The 18278-nt window shown below is 46.2% G+C and overlaps 1 protein-coding gene across 1 annotated transcript in view; it reads right to left on the bottom strand.

Moving 5' to 3' along the window:
• Positions 1–18278, bottom strand: part of CPXM2 (carboxypeptidase X, M14 family member 2) — a 130552-nt gene that overhangs the window by 7295 nt on the left and 104979 nt on the right. The window contains exons 8-12 of the mRNA XM_077877309.1: positions 13996–14119; positions 12405–12601; positions 11045–11224; positions 5299–5596; positions 491–630 (exon numbers count right to left, since the gene is read on the bottom strand). Of these exons, the coding sequence (XP_077733435.1) occupies positions 491–630; positions 5299–5596; positions 11045–11224; positions 12405–12601; positions 13996–14119 (939 nt within the window). The remainder of the gene's footprint in view (positions 1–490; positions 631–5298; positions 5597–11044; positions 11225–12404; positions 12602–13995; positions 14120–18278) is intronic.

The following is an 18278-nucleotide window of genomic DNA, read 5'->3' as shown; positions in this document are numbered from 1 at the left end:
AACCTGACACCCTTATAGGAGGAAATGTGGGCCCGCAGAGACACCAGGAGAGTGTGTTCATGGGGGGAAGACCATGTGAGGACACGGGGAGGAGACAGCCATCTGCCAGCCAAGGGGGGGTCCATGGAATGATGTTCACTTCCAGCCTCCAGAACTGTAATTTCTGTTGCTTACACCCCACTGGGTGGTATGTTTTTATGCAACCCTAGCAGCCTAGCACAAGGGGACTGGGCATGCTGGCTTGGACACGTCACCCTGTCCCCATAGGGCAGCATCTGGTCATCCTCACCGTGACCCAGTGTGAGCCACCACAGGCTTTATGGCTCACTTGTGGGGCTGGATCAAGTACAGAGAGATGGTGGTTCTTCCAACACTGTGTGGGGCCAGCCCAGCATGGCAGCCACGGTCCGAAGCACTAATCTGGTCTCAGGTTCTCAGTCCCCTAATCAACCCCATTTCTTTGCTAGCTTCCACCGCAATGTGCACTCACCTGCTCCATGAACACAATTAAGGATTCCCGGTTATTCTCCCACTCCTCGGGCAGCTCACTCTCGTGTGGATACTTATCACAGCCCACGTAGATGGACAGCTCAAAGCAGTTTGTGTGAAGGTAGCTGAAGTCGTTGAGACCTGCCAAGCCAACCGGACAATGTTGTCACTGAACGGTGCTCAAAGTGGCAGAAGGGAAGCAGAGAGAATGTTCAAGAACAGGATTCAGAACACCTCATTTGAACAAGGAGGTATCAAGTATCCCCTATAGACATCAAATTAATTACAGCAAAGGGGAGGGGAGGGGACGGGAGTGGAGAGGATACAGCCAGGAAGGTTTACGGGGAAGACAGGTCTAAATGGAAACATCTCTGACAAAAGGAAGATGAAAATAAGTGCTTTTCAGATAAAATTCTGCTTATTAAACTCAGTTTAATACATTATTTTTAGAATAAAGTTACCATGAATTAACAGTACGGATTCTACGGGTATAAGTTTCTCTCTATATGGGACGCCTGGGTGGCTCAGTGGCTGAGCATCTACCTTTGCTCAGGGCATGTCCGGGAGTCCTGGGGTGGAGTGCCACATCAGGATCCTTGTATGGAGCCTGCTTCTCCCTCTGCCTGTGTCTCTGCCTCTCTCTCTCTCTCTCTCTCTCTCTCTCTCTCATGGATAAATAAATAAAATATTTTTTAAAAAGTTTCTCTCTATAGTTATGCTGCTCTCAGCTCTAGTTCTATAACAGTGTTCCATTCTCATTCATACCACAAGCCACCCCTACCTACCACTCTTTGCTGAGTGCCACCCATGAGCCAGGACCTGTCCTTAGTGCTCTGCACCCACTGACCACAAACTTAGCAGAGAGATAGACAGCATGGCACAACTTTATAAATAAGAACATTGAGATAGAGAACAGCTAGGAAATGTATCTAGAACCATGTGTTTGGAAAGAGCCAGAGTCAGGGTTTGAACCTCAGTGTGTGCGATGCCAAGACAAGACCTTGCTCTTATCTCCAGAGCTTGGCTGCTTGGAGGCCGCAGGGTGAACACACTCACCAACCGAGCCTAAGAGCAGATGGATCTCTCACATCCTGACACTACTGCAACAGGAAGTGAGGTGCCCAGCCTGGCGTGGAGTCAGTCCTGTGATAATATTCTGGGGCTGCTGTTACAAACGATCACAAACTGGGGAGCTTCAAACACAGAAATTTATCTTCCCACAGTTCTAGAGTCTGGAGGTCTGAAATCAAGGGATTGGCAGGGCTGTGCTCTCTCCCAAGGCTTTAGGGGAGGAAGCTCTCTTGCTTCTTCCAGCTTTTGGTGTTCCTTGGTTTGTGGCTGCATCACTAAGGATCCCAGTCTCTATCTTCAGATGGCCTTCTCTGTCCCTTATAAGGACATTTGTCAATGATTTTAAGACCCATCGAGGTGACCCAGGATAACCTCACTTTGAGACCCTTAATTTAATTATACAAGCAAAGACCCATTTTTCAAACCAGGTCACATCCACAGGTTCCAGAGATTAGGAAGCAGATGTGTATATATATACATATATTTGTGGTGGGTGGTGGGTGGGAACAACATTTACCCCATTATAGCACCCAAAATTTGCAAAGTGAAGAAATGAATGTTAGGTGGCATAAAGTTCTTCCCGACATTTTTGTTTTGGGGAACAGGGTGATTAGCAAGAACACAGTGCAGCTATGCTGTGAGTGACCATAGGAAGCACACACCTGGCAGGAGGCCCCTCCACGAGCCACCCCCTTGGGTTCTGAGGGTCAAGGCTAAGACAGCAGAGTTGGGTGTGCTGGGTTTCTCTGTGGTGCCTGAGCAAAGGAGCAGGTCCTCCTGCACGCCAACCAGCCTTAGCCCTAGGCATGTGTCTTCTCCCCTTCTTGCCTACCTCACCATCATGCTCAGTGATACGTTGCTCCAATGGAAAGACCTGATTAAAAATTACGGCTTTGGGTGTCAAGAGTAGTTCTGTATCAATCTCTGCCTAATTGCTAAAGTCACAGGCAAAATGGTACAAAACACACAGCCACTCTCTTTAGCGGATTCCAGATTTGAACCACTCACATGTCATCAGATGGGGCTTTGATCACATTTGTGATAAAACAAGGACAGAGAGCTGTGGTATAAAGGGGTGGGACCATGTCACGTTAATGAAACACCCTTCACAGGGGCCTGGTCTGGTTGAAGAAGGTTGGTCAAATGCCATGTCAACTCATTCACTTGAACTCAAAGTATGGAATTACAAGAGGGCACAACATGGCCAACGGACACCATGTCCACTAGTTAGCACAGGTGGCACACACTGAGATGGCTGGATGCCTCTGTGCACATAAAATTTTCATTATTCCCAACCTTTTATGTCTTGTTGGTGTGGAAACAAATCAATGTTACATAAGAAACTCTGGAGCAGGCCTGCCACCTTGCAATGTGTCTTCAAAGCACTACAAGTGCCAGAGGAATCAGTGAAATGCTGAGAAGCCAGAAGAAGGGGGCGGAAAAGCTTGAACCAGGCTACCTTTGCTGCTGACTTCTGGTCCTACAGCAAATGGGGTGAGCTGAGAATACTTGGTGAAGAATGGCTTCAATAGCATTACATGTAGGCAAGGAGCTGTGGTGTGACCCAGATAGTCCCCCACACAACCTGGGCCAAGATGTTCCCCTGTGCTCTCTTGGTCTAGAATCCTACCATGGAGGCTTCTTCCAGGAGCACAGAGCTGTGCCTTCCTTAAGACCCAGGCACCCACCACTAGCTCAGCACGTGTTTCATTGTGGGGACAGGATGGTAGAGGACACGGGATGGCAGCCCAGGAACAAAGGGGGTCCGGCATCACTACAAATGATGTGTGTTTTGAGCTTTCCCGAAGCCTGCTCTCAACTGCCCCATCTCCATTAACTAATGCCTTGTCACTCACGGCTAATGAGCGAGCAAGAACCGAACAAAAAGATGGAGCGGAGGTGGAGAGGGAGGGAAGGAATCAGAAGTCACATTTCATTAATCTACAAAGAGATGAATCTGCACACTTCCTCACACCGCCAGGAGGAAGAGTGATTAAGAAGGCTCCAGCCGCCACATGGCTCTGCCACAAAAGTCCCTGAAATAATGGAAAACATAATTGATAGGAAAAAATCAAATGCTGCCTATGTGATTATGTGGCTGCCAACTTTTCAGAACGTGACTATTGACTGGACGCCAACGAATCCAGCTTGGTCTATACCCAACATAGAGTGGTCATGAAAAATAAACCAATATTTTACATAAAGGTTGTTGCAGATGTTTAGGTTTAGAATTGCAAAGAAAGAATGGTTTTTGGCCATTAGAAAATCATATTGATTGACAGGGATTTGCATTTATTTTGCATAAGGCAAAACTATGATGGCAAATAAATAAAACACCTCTGCTGGGTAGGTGGCCAAGAAAAAAATGGCAAACTTTATGTACATGTGAAAACGTGGCCATAGGCACAAATCTATTTGCTACCTTTTAATGTTTTTCCCCAAGCACAGACACATATCTGAAAAATATGTGAAGGCTGAATCTAGCAAAGGGAAATAATAGGATGGCTACTTAGGGGAACAGAGTAAGAGGTGTGATGGAGAGCATCCCACTGGAAGGGGGGACGAAGGTGGACGTAGGAGCAGGTCATAGCTGTGTGCGTCTGATAAGCTAGCTGGGGAACATTCCAAACCCACCACCCATGAGAGCCTCATGACAGTCACAAAGGGCTCACCACCTTCACTGTTACCATCATACTCATTTCACAAATGGGTTCCAAGAGAGAAAGGAGCTCACCCAGGGTCATGCAGCATCCGAGTGATGAACTGAATTGTGAATCTAGGTCTGTTTGACATAGAACATTTTTCAAATTCATTGGTAGTTTGACCAACCCCCACAAAGTCAAGAAAATAAGGCAATGAGTATTATGCTTGGGCTCTTGCCATCTCAGAGCTGAGGGACCTTAGGGAATGTGACATCCTCATCCCTCCTCACTGGGGAGCCCTGGGCGGGGGCGGCCCAGACACAGCAAAGAAAGCTAATCCTGAGTGGGACCCTGGGGTCCTCTGTGGCTACTGCAAGGAATTCCTAAAGTCCCTGCTGCAGGCCTTTCTGGTCCCTTAGGGAGGCCAGGAGCAAGACCACATATTTCCTGCATTGCACACAACTGGGCTCTGACCAGATGTTCTGATCTGCCTGGAAGGCCAGGCTGCTGACCTCCAGCAGCTGGGAGATTTGTGAAACGGTGTTCACCACACGTCGAGCCTCAGGACACACCTGCAGCTTGGAGTCACTTCACACCCAAGTGCAATATACCCAGCCCTTCCGGGGACCTACAGCACGGGACGTCCCCATGATGGGAATGGCTCTGGGTAAAAACACCCTGGCCCCAGCACCAACACACACATGCCCTCTGCCCCTTTGCTCGGTTTGCTTCTTGGTCCCATACTTCCTCCAGGTCCACATAAACTGTCTCTGACCCTACAGAATCCGAATAGCTCAGTGGCTAAGAGCCGGCCACAGGGACACAGAGACCCAGCTCTGTCCCCCTTCTTGTTTGGAGCAACTGCTTCAGATATCCAAGCCCCTACGATCTCATTCATAAAACAGGGAGTAGCCACACACCCCAAGACTATGGGAAGGAACAAGGAGGAGTCTGTGCAGAGCGCCGGCGCCTTGTGAAAGGCAGGCTACAGTTACTACTACACCCCTAACAAATGATCAGGGAGGGCTGGGTCCCTCACTGGCCCAGGAGTCCAGTACCCTCTGGCTCCACCACAGCAAGGCCACCAGAGACTTACTTCCGGCGACAGTGTGCCAGGAGGCCCCGTTGACAGTCCCGTCCTCTTTCTGGAAGTCCTCTGTGTGGCATACCCTCCTCCTGGCATCAGTCATGAGCCGGTGAGTGGAGGCGTAAGAGTAGGCCAGCCAGCGGAACACGTGGTCATCAGGCGTGGGGCTGTGCTCCTGTGTCTTCCACATGGACCTCACCATGTCGTAGGGGTACGCCACCACCAGCTCGCCCCCCTGTAGGTTGCCACCCAGGACGAAGGGGATTTTCTCCATCCAGGCTATGACAGCCCTGGTCTCCACTGCCACCTGTGAATATGGTGAATTTAAACATGCGCTGATAGATTAAATAGGAAGGAAATGGCTTTCTCTCTCTACTTTCCAAACAGGGGCACAGTTGGAAGAGCCACCATTTCATGGAATACTTTTAGCAAAATTTAGACTTTCAATATCTGTCCTAGGAAAACTGGACTTCATGCAGATCATGGATTTAAAAAGACAGAGAGAAATCCAGAGAAGTTTCTTTTTGTAGGAATACTCCAGTTAATGCTCAGAGGGAAAGACCAAGTTAGAGTATCAACACTTGGCAACGCCAATGAACCAATGGGCCAGGCCTGTTCATCCATGGCTACAAGAGCAGAGAAAGAGAGAAAACCAATGTAATGTGTCTCCCGAGGGAAGAACATACACCTAAAGGAGAAATATCCTCCCAGAATATGACCAAGCCTCTAAAATCCAGGGGCCGGCAGCTGTTTTCTATAAAGGACTAGATGGGAAATACTTTAGATTTTGAGGGCACCATGGTCCCTGTCCCAACTACTCAACCCTGTCCTTGTGTCAGGGGAAGCGCCAGAGACAATACACCAATGAACAGGGCTGGGTTCCAATAAAACACCACTTACCCAAACAAGCTTGGGCGGCAAGTGGCCCACCTACAGGCTACAGCTTGCCAACAACCCCTGTTCCATCGAGCCTAGTCTGGTCTAAATCTCACTGCCAATTTACAGGAAACGCAGAAGAACAGGTTACACGACATGGCAAACATACGCTTGGCAGCGCTCACACAATGGAAAATGCTACAAGACGATCTAATCTAGTGGCTTATAGCCCAGCTGTTCTGAGATACGCAAGGAGCTGAACAACAGCAAGATTGCCAGGATAAGAGGCAGAAAGTAAAACAGGAGAAAACTATAGGTTAAAGGAGACTGGAAAGAGGACATATCCCATCACAACGAGGGAGCTTTAGTTGGCTCCTGGTTTAAACAAACTCTAAGAGGGGCGACTGATGGCTCAGTTGATTAAGTGTCTGACTTTTGGTTTAGGCTCAGGTCATGATCTCGAGGTCGTGAGATCGAGCCCCATGTCAGGTCTCTGCACTCAGTGGGGGGTCTGCTGGAGATTCTCTCTCTCTCCCTCCATCTCTGCTCCTCCTCCACTCACTCACACTCTTTCTCTCTCATATAAATAAATCTTAAAAAAAAAAACCTGTGTGAGAGAGAAAGATAATAGGGCAAATGTGAACCCTGACTGGATATTTCATAATACTAAGAAACATTCGATTTTGATATGATAATGGCAATTGTTCATGGTTTTAAAAGGGACCCTGAGCTTTCAGGGATACTTATGGAAATATTTGCCAATGAAATGACACCACTCTGGAATTTGCCTCAGTAATTCTGGGAGGGGGAGGAGATAGTGGGTGCAAATGTAGATGGAACATGAGCTGACAAGGTGTTTAAGTTGAGATGGGCACACGGGGGCCCTGCAAACTTTCTCTCCAATTCTGTATGATTGGCATTTTTCATGATAAAAAGTTACAATACAGCAAAAAAAAAAAAAAAAGGAAGGAACGAAGGAAGGGAGGAAGGGACAATGTTAGGTACAAAATTAGAAAGCCTGCCATGGTCAAATATTGATATAAATTCAATCATTTATCCTAAGTTCTGATTCCTATGAAGAGAATTCCAGCAGAATAAAAACTGATAACGGAAAAGAAACAAACACTGGACATGGCTTAGCTGAGCAGTATAGAACGTTGATTAAGGAATGACATTGACTTGATAGGATTCATTAAGTTTTGTTTTCATTCCTAAACACCTCAGTGGCCCTGTATGGGACTACTCCTAGAACGTGGCTCATTACACAGTATCATCCATGGTCCATGCTCGTCGTCTTCCCTATGTTGATACAACAAACACCCATAAACCTACCATCTGTGCCCAAAACCTGATTTAACGGATAATTTCTATGTAATATGTGATTCCCTCTGTCCCATCCTCCTGCTTCCCACTCGGAGGCAACCAGTGTGTCCTGGATGATATGATTCTCACTCTTTCTCCCTTGTTTTACCCTATATGTGTATGCTTAAAAAGACATTATTTGGTTTTACTTGCTTTTGATATTTAAAAATGGGGGGGGGGTAACCATACTGATTGTGGTCTTCTGCCCCTTTTTTCTCTCAATTCATGTTTCCAAGATTTATCCATGTTGTTGCAGAAAGCTGTAGCTCAGTCTTTTCTACTTCAGTATGAAGATGTCATTGTTTATTTGCCCTTATGATGGTGGGCATACAGGTCATTTTCAATTTTTTTGCTGTACTGAACAGTGCTGCTTTATCTTGTGTAAACCACCAGAAGTGGGACCGCAGAGTCATAGGATATACACATATTCCACTTTACAAGATAATCAAATTATTTTCCAAAGTCCCTGTGCTAATTTACACTTGCACCCACAATGCATGAGCGATCCACTGGCCCCATATCCTCTTCAACGCTCAGCTACTGTCAGACTTCTTAATTTGCCAACCAGTGGGTGTAAAATGTTCTCTTATTTGCATTCCTTAGTACTAGTAAGGCTGAACATATTTTCATGTTTATTAACCATGTTTCCTCTTCCACAAATTGCCTCTTCATATCTTTTACCTACATTTTTCTATGGAGCAGTTCATATTTTTCTTATTTGTTATTCTTTATGTATTTTAAACTTTTATTTCTTTTGCAACTACCTAATTTGCAAATAACTTCTCTCAGTTTTTAGCTTGTCTCTTACAGTTTTTAAATTTTTGATGAGCAAGCTTTCCTACTTCCATGTAGTTGAGTTTATTCATCTTTTATTTTATGATTAATGTCATTTAAAATAGTCTTCTTCACCCTGTAACTAGTGATCTGTATTAGAAAGTTTCATTAAGAGATTTTACTGGGAATGATTATTAAATCTTAGCAAATCATTCTTTCTACAGACAAATCCCTTTATTTTTTTCTTGGTTTTTCTATCATTCCGTTTATTTCTGCTCTTAGTTTTTGATCACAATATTTTTAATACATTTTGAGGGGTTTCTTCTGTTATTCTTTTGCTAGTTTCCTTAGCTAATATTTAACCTTTTTTCTTTGGAATATAATCATGGCAAGGTATAAAATTACTGAGAACACAGGAGTTTTTGTGGTACTCCACAAACTTTGATATGCAATCTTTTCATTACTGTTGGGTTCTAATTATTTTTTAGTTGCCAGTAAAATCTTTTAATATGACTCATTATTTAGAAGTTTTTTTTTTGGGGGATCCCTGGGTGGCGCAGTGGTTTAGCGCCTGCCTTTGGCCCAGGGCGCGATCCTGGAGACCCGGGATCGAATCCCACGTCGGGCTCCCGGTGCATGGAGCCTGCTTCTCCCTCTGCCTATGTCTCTGCCTCTCTCTCTCTCTGTGACTATCATAAATAAATAAAAATTAAAAAAAATAATAAAATAAAAAAAAGAAGTTTTTTTTTTAATTTTCTAAAGACATGGTGATATTTTCATTAACCTTATTACACTCTTCTGGTGGAACTGTATGTTGGTGAGGCATTGCAGTCTGACTACTATTCTCTGAAACTGGTTCAGATTTCCTTTACAGCCCAGAGCATCATCAATTTTTGAAAATGCTCCAAGGATTACTCAGAAGAATATATCATTACCTACCTAGTGGTTGTGGAATTCTTAGAGATCCCTGTCAAGCCTGTTGACTACTAGTCAAGTCTTTATCTTTGCTGACTTCTTATCTAATGTAACCATACCTGAAAAAGATGTTAGAGGGAGCAGATCTGTGTAATTCTTCCAGTGTTTCCAAAAAACAAGATCAGAAAGCTAAATTGTAGTCTTAAAGGAAAGACTGATATCCAAGGACACTCTACAATTATGTGGAACAATTCCTTATTTCTCATAGCCTCAGGGCCAAGAACACTGACAACCATATTCCAATTCTGGTCCAAGAGTTCCCAAATTATAACATCACTTGAATTCTGAGCTTTCCCAGATGTCATTAGTACGCTAACTTGAAAGAAAAGTGGGGGGGGGGGGAATTGTATAGGATGGAATTAGAAAATATGAGACAGGATGCAGAAGACTCAGAGGCCTTGAACCCTTACTCCGCAAGCTGCCCATGGGCACCCTAACTACACTACAGATAATGCCACTGTCTATCTGTATCACCTGACTGGTTGCTTCCTGAGGGCCTGGATAACACCATCCTGCACATAACTAACTGAGGCAACCATGCTGGCCTTCCTCCAGCAAGTGGTACCCATGCATGCAGTGGGCTGGAGTCCCCAGGCAGAGCACGGGAGCTGCCTTCTATCCATTCATTATTTCTCCCTTGATTCCTCAGAAAAAGAAGCCAGTTACTTTTATTTTTATTTTCTTGAGCTTGCAATGTGCTTGCCTAAAACACAGCATTTTCCAGCCTTCGCCGCAGTGGGTTGATAGCATGTTTTGACTAAATTCTGGCCAATGAGATTTAAGCATAAGTCTTATGTAGGAAATCTAGGAATAACTCTTCATGGAATTGTCTAAGAGGAGGATTTTCTTTTTTGTTTTCTTTTTTCTCAACTCTTTCTCCCCTCTTCCTTCACAGACATGACAGCTGGAGCACCCACTGCAATCTTGGATTTTGACCTTGAGAACGGAAGTCACATGCTAACATGGCAGAGGCAGAAAGATACACGAGTTATCGGTTCCTGATGCTCATGGGGCTTCTGCTTGGCCAGGCTCCCATCATCTGCCTTCAGGGCTCTTCTATGTGAAAATAAATAAGCCTCTACCTCATCAAGCTATTGTCCTTTTGGTTTTCCTGTTGTTCCCACTGAACCTAACCCTAACTCACATAAGCAATCGAGGCAGATCTCCTGAAGGACATATACAATCAGAGGTCAGGGGTAAAGAGGTGGGTGACTATGGGCAGGGGAGGCAATAAAAGGCATGCAAAATATTGTGAAAATTATTTCTCCCACAACACAGGCTTTGCAAAAGAAGACCAGAAAATTTGGGGGAAACCTTTGCAATGCATTTTTTTTCTCCTTCCAAAGCAGCACAACATGTAATAATCCACAGGGACTTCTTAAAAGAAAAATAAGATTTCTCAAGCAATTAGTAGGGTCTAAGGACAATTTCATAGCAAGTCCATAGCACTAGCAATGCTGAGGGTACTAAGGAACTACAGTAACCAACATGCAAAACTCCAGGGCAGGGCTTTTGGTTTTCTGTGTTGTTTCTGAAACCCTGTGTGGTTGTGAAGAAATCTTATTCAATGATCGCTCTCTTATGAAGAATAGCCACAAATATTGGCTTTAAGGTAGTTATTATCTAGCACACTTCCCCACTTTGGGAGAAAAAAGGAAAGGAAAAAATGGTTTTGTCTTGTTCTTAAATGTCAGATCCTCTGCAAATACCAGTGGGTGTTAACTTTGGCCTTCCGCTGCTCTGCAGATGATGGGGTATTTTTACTCACCGTGGCATTTTCAGACAGAAACCACTCAGGGATCGCAATGTAGTGGTTGGGAACTTTTCTTGGGATGTTTTGTCGGTCCTCTGCCTCCCAGAGCAGCGTGTTTAGGTCAGGAAAGTTGTTGTTGATGTCGATGCCATCATGCGTCCAGCGCCCCAGGGACCAGCCACCCAGCTCTGAGCCCTGGGGGACAATTCCACACGTGAGGGACCTATGGGCTTCCAGACTTCTCTCACACAAAATGTCCCTGTCTCCATGCCCACCATCCCCATCTGGGTGTGTCTCTGAGCCCCACACGTCCTCTGCCCCAAAGATGGCACCCGGTATTATTACTTGGTGGGTGGTGGGTGACACCGCCAAATCACTCCAAGAGGGAATGCAGAGCATTCCTCCAGGCACAGGGCAGTGCTCAAGAAGTATTACATCCCTTCCCTCCTCTTCCCTCCACTGAGAGCTTCTAGGCTAGATGAAACTTGGAGTAGGAATGAATCTAAGAGTCCAGCATTGCAAAGGCAACCATCACCACGTTAACGCATTCTCCCTGCCATGCCCACGAGTCTGGCTCACAAACCCCTGCCCTCTGGCCTGGTATATCGGGCACTGGAAATCCCTAACCAACTCTGTGCCAATAAACACAACCAAAATCCTGTATTATAAGGCTTGTGTGTGATAGGTACCAAGTACAGTTTTCCACTTTATTCCCATTTAATACTAATAATAGTCTATACATACTTGTGACCTACACAAATTCTATGTCATAATTAGAACATTAAATCTAAACAATATATCAGAATAATCAAAAGAGGGGCACCTGGGTGGCTCAGTGGTTGAGCATCTGCCTTCAGCTCAGGGTATGATCCCAGAGTCCCAGGATCGGGTCCCACATCAGGCTCCCTCAAGGAGCCTGCTTCTCCCTCTCCCTATGTCTCTGCCTCTCTGTATCTCTCATGAACAAATAAATAAAAATCTTTAAAGAAACTGAAAAACAAGAATAATAAAAACAACTCTTCTTGGAGCACTGAGAGGATTATAGGCAATAACTGAATTGAGGGCCTGCCTTGATTATGTGCTCTATCAATGTTCAGTGTTCCTTTTATTCTATTCTATTCTGATCACTGAAAATGCAACCCATATTACTCTTTCATGTTCACTTTTTCCAGTTTGTTGGATGTCCACCTCTTGGGTGCCCACTATTCTCAATTCCTACTTTGCATCTTTTCATAAACCCTATGGGTTTCCCTGTCTCAGCAGAGAGACACTCAAAGGGAAGCCAGTGATATGGAACAGAAATCAACTTGTGGCCGATAGTGCTCTGCGCTGGCGGCCTAAGTGCTGCCCCAGGCATGGGGAGCGGTGTCATTACCCCTTCATAGGCCTTCTCGTAGCCGTCGGGGTTGAGGGAGGGGAGGATGTGAATCCGGGTCTCCTCCACCAGGCGGACAATGCGGGCGTTGCCAGCCAAGTACTCCTGACACAGAAACTGCATCAGCAGAAGCATCAGCTCCCGACCCAGCACCTCATTGCCGTGGGCCCCCGCGATGTAGTGGAACTCCGGCTCACCTTTACTCGAAGACAGGAAGAAATACAGGGTCATATCGATGCTTCTAGCAGCAGAGCCCTCACCATTTAGAAAAAAAAAAAAAATCTCTGAGTAATATAAATTTACAATTTTATCCTGCCTCTTCTTACAAATAGGCCCCCCAAATTATATCACTACAATTTTCCTAAATTCCCAAATAGGTATGTAAGAAAATGTGTAGGGGTGCCGGGGTGGCTCAGTTGATTAAGTGGCTGCCTTCAGCTCAGGTAACAATCCCCGGGTCCTGCCATCAAGCCCTGCATCAGGTTTCCTGCTCCTCCCTCTCCCTCTTCCCCTCCCCCTGCTTTCTCTCTCTCTCTCTCTCTCTCTGTCAAATAAATAATAAAATCTTTAAGAAAAGAAAATAAAAAGTATAGAAAAATCTGGATGATACTAGCCCTTGGGTAATCATGTTTATTCTTATTTAGCAAGAATAGATAAAGGAACACAGTGTTTAGGGTTTAAAGTTTACAAATTAAACACAAGCCATAGCAATTATTTTTCTCTTTTGGGAGGCAATCATCTTCTCAAAAGATGGTCCTATTCAATCTCACAAGGACACAAGGATAGATAAACAGAAGCAGAAAACAGTTCAGCAGGGGACATCAGGATGGACACAGTTTTGAGTTTTTCCTCTTCTGGGCTCAGCTTTTCCAGCATTGGAGCTTATCACGCTCAGTACAGACCAACAGTACTTCTCTCTCTGGCAAACCTAGGAAATGTGATTTTACCTGAAGATGAAACCCTGACCCTTTCAAGGAAAACCCTAAGAGGAACTGCTGAAATACTGGCAAATATAAAGTTGAATGAAGCAGACAAATCTCAGATATTTTTAAATATCAGTGGGTTTTTTTGTTTTGTTTTGTTTTGTTTTTATATCAGTGGGTTTCTAAAGGACTCACAGATTTACCCAAAAGAAAACCAGAGAATCTTCTCTGACCCAGAAGAAGATCCAGGTTTGAGAGTAAGTGAATGAGAAATGGCTGAATATAGGAGATGCTCGAAAACAGAATTAAATCAAAGAGGAATTTAGGGGATGTCCTTCTCACTGAAGCCATTAATGACTTATGTCCAGAATGTTCTTCTATAAAAGGATTCTGTCCTGACCGTCTCTGGTCAGTGTGACTGGCCCAAGAGCTGGAGAACAGAACTAAATGTGGTTCATTTGGAGAAAAGCAAGGTGTCTCTGGCTTAAATGAGTCAACAGCCCTTATCACGAGGTAAGAGCTTCACAGAACCAAGGTTTGCAGAATCTGTCTACATGAGAGTGGTGTGTGGAGAGCTCCTGGCCTGTTTCATGAATGTTCTCACACGGGTGAGCTGTCTCCTGGCTCTGTGAGAAGGCACCAGATGCATCACAGAGGAGCAACCTCACCGACTTCGTGCTCCCCTGGGTGGTCGGAGATCTCCACGGCGTACAGCTTCAGGCCCTGGTGGCTCTTGCCAATGTTGTAAATTCTAGTGATGTTGGGGCACATTTCGTTCACAACCTTCATCAACTGAAAACCAAAATGGAGTTGAGGTTCTAAGTCATGATGAACCCCCAAGATAGCCACCCGCTGTTCCCCTCCCATAGCCCCCCTGAATACCCTCACCCTCCCCACACACCAGCACTATCCCCTCTGCCTGGAATGTTCTCCTTGGGTCGTGATTATCACCTCCCTTGGCTGTGGTCTCACCTCCCTTGGCTGTGGTCTTACCTCCCTGGGCTGTAGTCTTACCTCCCTTGGCTGTGGTCTCACCTCCCTTGGCTGTGGTCTCACCTCCCTTGGCTGTGGTCTTACCTTTTTACTGTGGTTTCCTGTTTTCTTTTTGTCTCCTCACTAGACTACAGATCCTTTAAGGAACAGACTGAAACTTCTCCATAACTCTGCCTAAATAAATATTTATTACTGAATATCAATTTTTTCTCATCATTTAATAAACATCTTTGATGTTGGGAGGAGGAAAGACACTGCTCCCACCCTCCTGGAGCTTACAGAGCAGCAACAGAGGGGAGTAATCTAATGACCAATTCACCGGTGCTAAGAGGGTGGAGGGAAGCCATGATAATGGGAGGTCATGTGGTGAACGGATGGGGAGAACAGGCTTTGACAAAGAAGTCAAATTAGATATGTGTTATTTCCCAAATTTTCATTTAAAGTTGAGTTCGTTAGACAGACAGCTTTGGTCTGAGGGGATGACACAAGCTACCAAAAGGAGGTAAGGAGGGCTCTGCTAGTCACAGGAGCACAGGCTACCCTTGGGAGGAAGGGGGGAGTTGACTATAAAGGACTCTTGTCCGAAACAGAGCAAAAGCAGAAATCCACCATCCGTGGAGAGATGGCATGCAAGGGAACCATAGCTTTGGCTCCCGTCACCATGATGGGCACATACAGGCTGCAGGGTTGAAGCAGGGCCACATGCACAGCACCACGTCTTCCCAAGAGACAAGATAATAATGTCACTAATAATGCCAACAATTGCATTAGCCACACACTCTATTTCTTCACTGAATTTCACTGTCATGATGGCCAGGTGGAGGAGGTAAGCCAAAGGTGACTGTCCCCATTCTACAGATATAGAGACTGAGGCTCAGAGAGCCACTGAGTGATTTGCCCAGGGTCATCCAGCTGATACCAGATGCTTTGGACTCAGGGCTCTTCTCTGCCAGTGAAGATGCAGCAAAGCAATGAACACCAGCACATCTCCGCTGCTCATTTTGTCAGCTGCGCACCATGACCATTCTGAAGACGGCCACAGCACAATCACCATCTGACGGGAGGGTGGGGGGGTCACACATCCCAGTCCCTGCAGACTGCTGTCATCCTCATCTACAGCATCAACCTCAGCAGATCCTGAGCAGCAGGTGATCCACTGCCTTGGTTTGGATCAACAACCAGTTCTGCAGACATAGCCACTTGCATCATCCTTAACTAGGCAACACAACCCTCCCACACTAGAGGCTGGCTGTCACTTAAAGTCAACCCTCCTCCTCTGTCCAATCAGCCACAGGAGCAACATGCCACTTGTGTTAGAGCTCATGACCTCGACACTGGAGAAGAACAAACTCCGCCTCCTGCTGGATGCACACTCAGCTGTGGACACACCTCTTGGTATAGGATGGCCTCAGCCATGACTTACCAGTCACCTCATCATACCCCACCCATCACAGTGTTTTCCTACCAGCCACATTCCCTCCTTGTCCTGGGGTGTCATGAGCACCTTTACACATGAGATTGACGACACAGGCATTTGAGGAATCTCCTTTATGAAGGTTCTTTATGGTTCTCTCTACACAGAGAGAAATTCTCTCTGAAATTCCAGGAAGGTTTCTCTTGTGGCCACCAACCCCATTAAAGACCTGGCCGGTGATCCACCTGGCTGATTCCTGAAAAGAGTCAAAGATGTCTTATTGGAGTTGCAGTCTTGATGGCTAAGGTGACAGTAAGGACTAGAACTTCTTCCTGGCCTTGGAACATGCATTCTCAGGGACGCCTGGGTGGCTCTGAGGTTGAGCATCTGCCTTCGGCTCAGGTCATGATCCCAGGGTCCTGGTATTGAGTCTCGCATCGGGCTCCCCACAGGGAGCCTGCTTCTCCCTCTGCCTGTGTCTCTGCCTTTCTCTGTGTGTCTCTCATGAATAAATAAATAAAATCTTAAAAAAATATATGTGCATTCTCAGCAGGAGTGACAATCATCCCCAGGAGGTGAAAACTGGTTGTCAGGAGCTAGAAATCTCACATACCACAGTGCTTTGTGGCCCTCCAAAGCTCAGCCCTAGCCAATAAAATCTTACTCGTTAGTATTTAATATAATGGGTAGAGAATAATAAAGAAAGTATCTAAAAAGCCTCTTGGGGGATGAGGAGGTGATGACAAAACCACGTTGAGAACAATCATCTAGAAAATGTCTGGGTTTGCAGAGTCTGAGTCTCATTGAGACTCTGCCTCCATAATTCCCAGATGGGAATACACTTTGCCAACGTGGTATCTACTAAATCCTAGGCTTTGTTGCAGGAAAGAAAAAGAGCCCCTTCTCTAGTAATTCAGTTTCCGGCAATCTACAGGAAGGGGCTTCTGCATAAAGGATGCTACAATGACATGTGCGATGGCACTTGCTGTGGTGCTTCACCCTTTCCTCAGGGGCACTGAGCTCAGAGATGTCCAAGTGCTCCAGGGCAGGAAGGTAGTGGGCAAGAGATGGGGAAGATGCTCTATCCACTCCCTGGGACGTTCTGCAGCATCACAATCACAACTATGAGGACAGCATAGAAAATGGCTCATCATCCAATATTAACCAAGGGGAGCAGGGCAAAATTATAACCACCCTCTGATCAAAATTGTAAGAATCCTTCGAATGCAGAAATTGAAATCCTGGACAGGAACAGTGGGAAATGCAAATGGCTGATTCTTGAGGGTGGTGGGTTTCGGGAAGGCTGACCTTAGGACTTTGGGCCTGCGCTTGATGTTGACATAACATTGTTTCTCCAATGAATTAAAATGTTTTTTAAAAGAGTGGGAGGAAGAGGAAAAGTCCCTTTCCACCAGCTTTATTCATTGGCCTGGAAGCAGGGACTGCATCTGGTCCTGTGGAGAAGGAATCTCAGAGGGCGGGAGGCAAGGATGGTGGAAGGAGGCCTCCCAGGGATGCGGAGGAGGTGGGCTCGTCTAGGTCTGCAGGCCGGCTGCCCTGCCCTGGCTTCTTGCCACCATCGCCCCCCACTCTCAGGCAGGCTAAGCCACTACCCCACTGCCCGGTGCCTCTGACCCTCCTGTGCTGCCCTGGAAATTAGCACCATGAGCTGGCTGCCTTCAACCCATGTCTCCGCCCCCACCCTACTTAGCACCAGCCAACCCCAACTTCCTGGGTACCATGCCCTCACAGTCCTACCACCAAAGTCAAGTCACGAGCCTCTTCCTCAAAACCACTTAATTTGCTCTCTTTGTGGATGGTACCCCACCCTCCTCAGAAACATCCCAGACCTCCCTCTCTCTCCCCGCTCATTCCAACAGGTGATCTAGGACTAGCCAGTCCTCCCCAGAGATGCCCCCCACCTCTCATCTCTCTTCAGGCCTGGTGGCTCCTCTCCTGGGTACTGTGACCATCCCTGCCAGTCCACTCCCCACATGCCTTCCAGACTGATCTCCCCAAAACACTTGCTCTGCAACCTAAAAACCTTCTCAGATTCTCAGACTCCATTTAAAGCCTCTCCCGGCACTCAGGCAAGCCTCCTCTCCAGAAACATGTTATTCTGCTCCTGCCTCCATACCTTTATTCTTGCTGCCTGGGGGGACCCTCCCTTCTATCTGCACCTGCCCAAGGCTGGCCGAAGGCCCCAGACCATAGTAGACCCCATCTGCAACCAATGCCTTTCCTCACCCGGGGCCAAAGGGCCAATCACTTCTTCCTACTTATCCCCTAAGTATCTCCCCAGGAAGGACCTCGGATGTACATATTTATCCAGCACACATTACAGGTTTATGACAAAGTAACAGAGTCTCTGCCCTCATGGTCCCAAATGAAGGAGATGTATATAGACATAGAGGTGACACAGCAATTAGAAACGGTGACACATGCTGTGAAGGCTGCAGCACTCCTGGAGGGATCGACTCCCTCGGCCCCACAACACCGGTGATGTGCAACTTGCTCTTTGCTCTCCTTTTCCCTTCCAATGCC

This window comes from Canis aureus, chromosome 29 (assembly GCF_053574225.1).
Source record: "Canis aureus isolate CA01 chromosome 29, VMU_Caureus_v.1.0, whole genome shotgun sequence".
Taxonomy (NCBI): Eukaryota; Metazoa; Chordata; class Mammalia; order Carnivora; family Canidae; genus Canis; species Canis aureus.
The sequence above is the reverse complement of the archived record's forward strand: the minus strand, read 5'-3'. Positions and strand labels throughout refer to the sequence as shown.